Source organism: Alnus glutinosa, chromosome 1 (assembly GCF_958979055.1).
Source record: "Alnus glutinosa chromosome 1, dhAlnGlut1.1, whole genome shotgun sequence".
NCBI classification, from domain to species: Eukaryota; Viridiplantae; Streptophyta; class Magnoliopsida; order Fagales; family Betulaceae; genus Alnus; species Alnus glutinosa.
In genome coordinates, this window is record NC_084886.1 from 41,384,947 (window position 1) to 41,394,421 (window position 9,475).

The 9,475-nt window shown below is 35.2% G+C and overlaps 1 protein-coding gene across 1 annotated transcript; it reads right to left on the reverse strand.

The window, feature by feature from the left end:
- Positions 1-968: 968 nt before the first annotated feature.
- On the reverse strand, positions 969-5,933 carry LOC133858929 (protein ABCI12, chloroplastic). Its single transcript, XM_062294377.1, has 8 exons — positions 5,470-5,933; positions 4,722-4,838; positions 3,622-3,858; positions 3,175-3,339; positions 2,954-3,029; positions 1,917-1,981; positions 1,338-1,513; positions 969-1,243 (listed from the first exon to the last, which is right to left on the reverse strand). Exons 1-7 carry the CDS (start codon positions 5,923-5,925, stop codon positions 1,361-1,363), a joined length of 1,269 nt encoding a protein of 422 aa, XP_062150361.1. The 5' UTR covers positions 5,926-5,933; the 3' UTR covers positions 969-1,243; positions 1,338-1,360.
- Between the last annotated feature and the right edge of the window lie 3,542 nt (positions 5,934-9,475).

Sequence of the window (9,475 nt, forward strand, 5' to 3'; positions counted from 1 at the left end):
AATAATGTAAAACCATGTACATCATTAGATGCATCAATTTTAAATCCTGACTATAAAATGGATAGTATCTATTTCATTTGAAATGGAGAGGATCTTATTCCCCCCCAATGCATGTTTTGGCCACCACCCATTTTGGCCCGGCCACCCCTAAATTTTTCTTCTTAATTATTATTTCTTTTGTCATCTTGTTTTTAAGTATTTTTTTAATGGGAAAAATATATATAAAAAAAATACGTAAAAAAAAAAAAGGATAGATGTCAGCATTCTAAGGTAAGCACAGCAAGACTGGGTGTGGTGGAGCTGGTATAGCTTGTTTTTTTCTCCATCTTCGAATTCTTCACCTTCCTCGTATTCTTGGTCTTCTGGTTCTTGTTCGCAACTTGGAGCTAGTGGTTTACACCTGGAGTGATAAGTTGGTTGTTGAATTTGTTGTATTTCTTGGATGTTGGTCATTTGAAGCTGTTGGAATCTCTTCCCCACCATGTTGGTCATTTCAAGTATTGGCTTTCACTTTTCAGTGAGTAGACAAAACCTTGGTCCCAAAAGTGATTTTGAACATTAACTTTTGTTAAATTCCTTTTTCCAAGTCGTAAGGAATGTGCATGGAGTTTGGTATCTTCTTGGATTAAAGAAGAAGGTAGCAATTACAAGAACCAATCATAAACGTTCCTTGTGAATAGAAAGTAAAAGCTCCACTGCTTCTCGTAGATAGATAGCATCATAATTTTTAGTGTTAAAAGTAGAATAAAGAGAACAAAAAAAATGAAAAAAAAGAAAAGAAAAGGAAGACTGCTTGAAGAGAAATTGACAGAAGAAACTATTGACTGTGTATAATCATCTTTCAAAGTTGCCGAAGCAAAAGATAAATAGATAGGCAGATGATAAATCGAGAGAATCGGTAACTAGAAAAAACAGCAATTAAAGTATCCATTCCCAGTCAGATATCGATTATGCTAAGAGGAGGTAAAGATTTTCAACAGCAGAAACTCATTTCCCAAGAAAATAGTGTAAAACAATATATGAGAATCACAGTGCTTGAGAGTTGCTATGGATTCAATCAAGGAGGGATGACTTATCAGTAAAGAGCAAAATACAAGCATACTTTACAGATATATGCACCTCTAATGCTCCTCTTTATGAAGTGCCCATGAATGTATTAAGATTGGTAAAACACAACACTTACAAGTTGAGTATAAGTCCAAAACAGACGTATGGTATCAGAAACTGAAAGAATCTCCATTACCTGCCAATCAAATTAATCGAGTGACAACTGTGCAGAAAATAAGCAAAATCCATTCGACCTCCCGATAAAATTTTTAAAAGGATCAGAGAATTACCAAAGCAAGAGTGGGCATGGGTATCACACGAAGAAGTAATCAGACAAAAGGGCAGCACCTGTAACACCAACCAGGCACAACAAGGAAACGATATCTTCCACCCCAAAGGATGAGTTTGAAAGAAAGTAGATTTTATGAGCGTTGCTGTCCCCTCTAAAACCTCTGACTATCATTGCCTGTAAAGCCACAAATTTCATAAAATTTTAAAATCAGAAACTTTAGAAGAAAGCACTTCTTTCAAGTTAGCAAGACACTAATTACCCTGATGCAGATTGAACAAAATAGGTTATACACCCTTTAATCATATCTCAAAGGCTTGATAGGTCTCTTAATGTATGTAGAATCCTGATGGGTATTTGCAATGGTGGTTGAATGCACCAAAAACTCTAACATAGGCATTGGTAAATTTCCTTAACTTTAAAGCTTAGGACTTTAAAACGGACTTTTCATTATGCGCGTATGCGTGTGAACACAAATACAAGCAACACTCTTCGAAGGATGCAAACTTCTTATGTCAGAATAAAAAATAAAAAATAAAAGAGTGCTAAAAATATGTATGCATCTAGCTGAAACATAAACCTGTGAAATCTGCTCCGCATGGCTAAATAAATTTTTGAAGATCCGACGAAAGTAGATAAAGAAAACTGCAAAAACAAAAGGTATGAAAAAAAATAAGCATCGTAATGGGAAAGCATATTCCTTTTATTGATGAATAAAAGATATTCAAGCATATTCAAGCAGACACAATCACATAGACTATCATTTAAGTACTATCTCATCAGTCTGTACAACTACTGTTCCATGAGACCGTTTCTATTACAAATTGCTTCAACAAAAAATGAAGCGGTTCTTCAAATATAGTGGTTAATCTGACCTTCTCATTCCTTGAGACATAATGTACCAAGTAATGACCAAAATGAAGGTTATAATCTGTAGGAAAAAAATCAAGTAAGAAAGATGACTGGCTGCATATCATGCACTGACAATGACCCACCATGGAAAGAGCCTGGATATAATGTGAAGACAATACCAAGAAAAAGGAACACCAATGAGCTGCAGTTTAGTTGGTATCAACTACCGAGGGTTGCAAGTTAACTTTGTTTGAAGGCTAAACTTTCAAGCCAACCATGGTAAGGTGGAGTTTAGCATTGTTCCAGAAGTTTTTATAATGTTATTTTGAAGAGAGAGTAAGACAACCATGATATCCAAATGATGTGAAGTTGGTGTGAGGAAAAGGAGACAGAAACAGCTTTAACCTTTAAGAATTAAAGCAACTACCTCCCCCCTCCTGCGTGGAACACACACATAAATCACAACTTAGAGAGACCTTATTATTTATTTTAGAGGGAGTAAGACGTAAAACAAAACACCAGAGTAATTAATTTCAAGACACTGATGAGACACCTTTGCCAAAGCATAAGAATCCAGAAGAAAAATAATATAATTATCAAATCAAAAAGAATTTGCTGCCAAAATGAGATTTAATACACCAACATTCCCCAGAGAATAATCATCATGGGGAGGGGTCAAAAACATATGCACCATGTGACTGGCTAAAAAAATTAAAGTGGCATTAGCCATCACATAACAATTCTACACTTAAAATATATGCTTACTATCAATTGTCTCCATCATCGTCAATTGTTGCCAATTTATCCTACGAGAAACAATCCCCAATGCAATATTACGGACCTGGCAAGACATTATGCGGATATTCCAAGAGGATAAATATTAATATGAATAGGTTTTGTAAAAAAAGAAGTAAAATAAATATATATATATATATATATATATATATATATATATATATATATATAGAGTACATTTCTTCTCTTACCTCATCAAACACTAGACTGATGAACCTTAATGAAAGCATGAGGGTAAGAATAACTTCAGCCACTGGGACGCCAATATATTTCAAAGGAAGCATAAACCACCGCAAGGCAAATGCAAGTTGTTCAGGGGTGGTTGTTGACAGGCAAAGGCTCGCACTTTGGAAGACCTTTCAGAAAAAGCATATAAGCACTCATTATTAGTCTATTTTAAATCAATTATTTGAATCCTCAAACTATTTGTATGACTATTATATACTCTCTTCTTCTTCTTTTTTTTTTCTCTTTCTTGTTCAAATGACTCCAGTCTTGAATAAAACTATTATTGAGCCTCCAGATGCTACCTTATAACATTAAAACACATCCAAATTGAATGAAAGGCTAGAGTATATCCAAGTTAGTTAGTAAGGGGAAAAACGGTCTGAACCAAAACAAGTTATTAAACAACTTACAGTGAAGGTTAAGCATGCGGCAGTGCTTGCCACCGACAGGCCCTTCCTTGTAAATTGTAATGGTCCCAGCTTCATAATTAAATACGAGTAACCTCTCAAGGATGCAGGAAGATTAGGCAATCCCATCATTGCAGGTGGTGGAGTTCTCAACTGGACAAGAGGTGGGACACCATCCGAACCCAGCCCCAACATAATAAATAAAATTCCAGAAAGCAAAGCCACTCTTCCCAATTGGTCCTACAAGAGTTGTTAGAGAATTAGCAAGATAGATATTTTTCCCTGCATCAGCACACTGGTTATTGTTTTCAAAACAGACACACTAGTATATGCATTTACCATGCACTTTTACTAGAAAGAAGGGTTAATTCAAGTTTGAACTACAAAAAACAATAAACATGGTGATGACATGTTCTACTCACTTCAACCAATATATGTATGTATATAGATATTTATAATTAAGCCAATTAATTACAGATCCACTGGTATATGACTTTTGAATTAGATCACAGGGCATAAAAAAAGGATAAAAATCACATAAGAGCATAAACAACCGTAATACGGAACCTAAAAGTAGATTTTTTTTTCTTTTGCTGGGGGGGGGGGGGGGGGTTGAGCAATGACCATGAGACGAGGCAGCAATTAACAAGGTGTTAACTCTAAAAAGAAGTGTGTTTTCCCTGTTACAATATGTAAGTGAAACCTGAACTTATTGGCTCAAATCTTAAAAATAACAAATTAACCTTAATACCCAACTTATCCAAAACAGATAAGATAACTTAAGCTTACCATATCATATGACTGCAGCAGAGAAGTTAGATATGCACACCCAGTATGTGATCCTACTTTCCTTATTCTGTAAGTTCAGATTCTATTTTGTTAACAAGTTGAAAATAACCAAGTTTGTTGAGCAAAAAATTGACAAGGAGACCAAAAATTTGATCAATGTACGAACAGCTCTTCATGCTTAATAATTTAGAATGCAATCTAGTTAATGGCTTCAAATGACCAAATGTCTTAACCAAGAAATGTACAAGAACATCCAAAAGTTATCAAATTATATACAGTTCCTCACGCTTTATAAGTCAAAGGCTAGTACTCACCATCCAAACATGTTTTGGGAGAAACCATATAGACAGAAAAGTCAAGTATATCACTAGTCCAAAACGCATTATTACATTGGACCTTGCTGGTAGAACAACTAAAGCCAAAAGCCATACCTGAAAAACCAATACAACTTGATATTATAAACAAAATCAAAACCCAAAAAAAAAAAAAAAGAAGAAGAAGAAGAAGAAGAAGAAGAAGAAGAAGAGAGAGAGAGAGAGAGAGAGAGAGAGCAGGAATAGAATCCTCAGACATATTGTTTACTTTTCCCTTCACTTACTTATTAGAAGAAAGACAAAATTTGCTCAGAATACAAAATAAAACCATAACCAGTCAATGCATTCGCCAAATCTACATAAAGTCTAGCATTCAAATGCTAATTTGTGACAAATGGTTATTGAAAATTTTAGGTTGAAAAATAAGTCGCCTGCTAAGTGTTTTTATTTTCAACTATTAACTACCTTATTTCTTTACAGAAAGTCTAAACAACATACTCATGTCCTTCTCTCATAATGCTCATAAATGAATTACATTTCCCAAACAATCAAACTTTCCTCTAACACAAATTCTTACAAAAATAATCCCAAAATTAAAACATTATCAATTCTATAATGGGTTCCATCATTCTCAAAAATAAACAAAACCCATGAATTGAATGACCCAATCAACCAAATTTCACTACAGTACATCTCGATCAAACAAAAAGTACAAAAATCACACAGTACCGAGAAAAATTGAACACACCAATTTGACTCTGGGGTCCACGGAGTGAAGAAAAGTGGTGGGTGACGATACGAATTGGTAAATGGGGCTGGCGGTGGCGCCGGAAATCAGCCTCAGAACTTTATCGGCTGAGATAGCTCCGGTGGGCAACCACTTCACCCAGTTCCCGGTTGCGCCATTATCACTGGCGGAAGCTCTACTTCGGAGGGTTATCTTCTTCACCGGCTGGAGGACTTTGTTTCGAGAAAGGAGGGGTCTAGGGTATGGGAGGGTATGGGAGAGGAAGGAAGTGAGATTTGGGGGAATTAGGGTTTTGGGACAGGTAGGGTTTGGAGAGAATGTGACCGTTGGGAAGGTACGGTGCGTGCAGTTCATTGGTGAGGGCTTAATTGGAAAAAAGAAAGCGGAGAGGTTTCTGTATAAGTTAGCGCAATTGGTTGTCGTCCAAATTGGGCGGGAATAGATCGTTCTTGACATGCAAGTGACTATCAATGGACTTTTACCCCATTTTCCAACATAAAAAATAAAAATAAAACCTAAAATACCCTATTCATTTAGTTTTTCTTCAGACCCTAGCTCCCTCCAGCAAAAATGTGGAATATGATGAAAATATCTATTTATTTATTAATTTTTTGAATGGTTATTCTGCAATTATTTAAGTTCACAATGTTTGTTTTGGCATCATAAGTTAAATGATTTTATAATTGCATTATTAATGTTTTGGCTTGACTCCCAACATTGTTGTTGTTTAAGGCTTCAGAAATCTTGTTAGGAAAAAGAGTTTACACTCAAAAGTACTGGTTTTCATGGACCATATAGATCGTGTTTAGTTTATTTACTAGTTGTTTATGCCATGAGATTAAATTCAAGACTTCTATGCTTTTATTTTATATAAACATACATAGACAGAAATTATATGTATCTAAGTGGTTTTGTATTTATATAAGTCTGTCTGCCCAACTTATCAAAAATATATATATATATATTCGTCCTCCCACATCAAAAATCCTGATTCCGCCCTTGCCTATTCCTAAGCAAGCATTTATTTTGTGGTTGGTTGTAATGGATGACTTATCAACATGGAAAATGATGCTGAAATGGGGATATAAGAGAGGTGTAATGTGTTGATACAATTTTCCGATTGTTGATGTGTCACCCTGTGATTCGTCTGAAACTTTCCTTCTATTGAAATCTGAAAAAGAAACACTGCGTCGGGAGATGCCGATAATCCTGCTCCGATGCTTAAGTTAGCACTGGATTTGAAGGAGAATACTTAGAGTAATTTTTTCAGTAGATTTCCCGTAGTTTTTACCAGTGAAGACCTTGTATTTATAGAGGTTTTAGTGACGGTTGAAATACTCTGCATGTCCTGAATTCCCGGGAGTCTACAGTTAGTGGCAACGTGGGTTTGAGGTTCCGCACGTCCTAAATTCCTGGGGGTTTATAATTAGGGGAAATGTGGGTTGCGACATGCGGAATGTTGGGGTTCCGTGGTGTTGTCCCTACTACGCATCTAGGGGCGAAGTATCCGGGATTTCTCGGAATTCCTTGTTGATACCGTGATTTTCGAGATCCTTGGTAATTCCAGAAAGTCTGAAATGATCCATTTGAGCTCTGAAACACCGATGTGTTTTGTGTTGAATGAATATTCTGGAGCCCGAGGTGATTCATGCCCAAGGTGCCCGGCCCTCGAGGTGGCTTGTGGCTGAGGTGACCCCGACCCTTGACCAAGATGGCCTGGCATGGTTGGTCCTTTGACTTTGGGCCCAAGTGGCCTCGGTGCGGATTATTTCTCCAACATAATGTGTGTACTTCGCAGAAATATTAGGTTTTCAAGAGTTTTTTTATTAGTATTCCAGAGTTTTTTTGACCGTTTGGTCATTATCAAATTTTATGACTTGATCTTCAAGTCATAACGTTCATCTCCACGTTCCTTAGAAAAGTAGACATTCTCTCTTCTATAAAGAAAAAATATTCTTCAAACCCAAGGAGGGACAATACGTTTTGCACAAAGAAATAATTTCCTTTTCTTTTCAATGTCATGCGTAGACTAGTGTTGTTAAAACACTTCCTTTGAGCCATAAAGCTATTTTTCATATTATTAGCTTTTCTTCAATAAAAAAAATATGATAAAGTTCAATCAAAGAGGTTGTTCTATTAGCCATCGTTTTTTGAAGTATGTCCTCAATGAAAGTAGATGCTATAGTCTAATCCTGAGAATTTACGTGTCAAGAGATCCGATCACACTAAATTATTTACTCCGAAAGGTACGAATCAACCTTTAAGGGCAACGCTTATACGTGATTCTATAATATTAATATGAAATATTTCCTTACTCTAATTTTATTCTGCTGCATTCTATTTATTTTATTATTATTATTTCGGATTAATATGACCTAATATCAATAAAAATATTTTGTACCATCAAAATTATTCCCAACATTTAGTAAAAGGATATGAAAAGAGATTTTGAGTAAGTGTTTAGTAAAAGATCCGCATATATACAGAGTGGGAGGATCTTATGAATTGGGTTGTAAGAGCTTTGAAAGGCCATAAATTGAAAGCAATATTGTGTAGATTGAGATGGAGTGCAACAGTGTATAATATATTTGGAAGCAGAGGAAATGATATTAACTATTAAGCATCCAAACGAAATTAGATCATAAGAGAAAATTGTTGAGAATTAGAACTCGCATTGGGGCAATAGGAAGATTCAAAATGTAGAGTTGTGTTGCAAATGAGTTTATAGAAATATGTATAGTTTAATAATCGATTATAATTTTGAGTTTGATCACAATATATCGGCTTATTTATTAAACGAACCGAGTTCAAGTGGAGTTTATCCAAACCAAGCCCGTGTTGACGTAAAGCGCTCATTTTGAAGAGTCAACCCAATGTCACAAAATGGATGGCCAGGAGATCATCCATTAGAAGATCTTGCACATTTTGGCAATTTGATAATAGTTCCATTTTTTTGTTTCAAGCCAATATGAAAACGCTTAAGAGTCTGTTTAGGATTGCATTAAAGAATTTAAAAAGTACTTTTAATACATAAAAAGTTGTGTCAAACAAAAAATTGGTCCGTTTGGTGAAAAAAAACTCAAAAGGGACCTATTTGACGTTTTTGCCAAAAACACACTTTTGGAAAAAGCCTAAAATTGAAGTTTTTTTTTGTAAAGAACTCATTCTAACTTTAAAAGTTCCATTTCGTTACGCAATCCCCAACAGGTTTAAGTTAGCCATTACTGGCCAACACTCCCAAACACTGGTCACCTGTACATCTTACCAATATATGTAATAATGGAAGTAGCCTTTCTTAGTAAACCACCATTGATGGAGTCAAGATGGGTCAATTGAATAATAGAAGAACCACATTTGCAATTTCAAATTGAAAAGGATTATTTCCCTTTATTAGGGGTAAAAATCAAGAAGAGCAAATTTAGGCCACATTTGAGTCTCAAGGAGATTGAGATTCGGTACACATACCTATTCAAGCAATCTGAATAGATAAGTGCGAGATGATTTTTATGGAGCTTATCTGTTCGAACGGGTGGACAGACAACTCGAGACCTGCTTAACTAAGTGGATTCCATAAAAGGTCTGCTCACAACTAATTGTCTGAATTACTAATAATTCGAATAACTAATTGCTAGAAATTCAAATCCGTCCCAAGGGGTAGAAAGCAACGTGTATATATATATGCTACTTCGTAGTGCACATCCTTTTTTTTTTTTTTTTGCCCTTTTGTATAAAAATCCATTTATATGTCCCTCTCCCTCGGGATAGGCAACCTAATTCTAATACAACGTTATTGTTGCAAATAAGGATAAAGTTTTTCTCTAAGTTGGGTCGAAAGAAATTCTCTCAATTGAGTCTATTAAATTGACATATATCTTAAAAGCATGCGATTTTTACATGCATTTTTAATAAAGCATGTAATTATCATATCCATTTTAAAAAAATACATATATATGATAATCACATGCTTTTAAGACATAAGTCCCTTTAATAATTTGGGTTAAAAGAA

Coding starts and splice junctions, on each gene's coding strand:
- LOC133858929 (XM_062294377.1), bottom strand. CDS start 5,925: ATGTCAAGAACGATCTATTCCCGCCCAATTTGGACGACAACCAATTGC. Junction 3,859..4,721: donor TCCCAAAACATGTTTGGATG/GTGAGTACTAGC, acceptor CAACTCTTGTAG/GACCAATTGGGAAGAGTGGC. Junction 1,982..2,953: donor GATGATGGAGACAATTGATA/GTAAGCATATAT, acceptor TTGTTTTTGCAG/TTTTCTTTATCTACTTTCGT.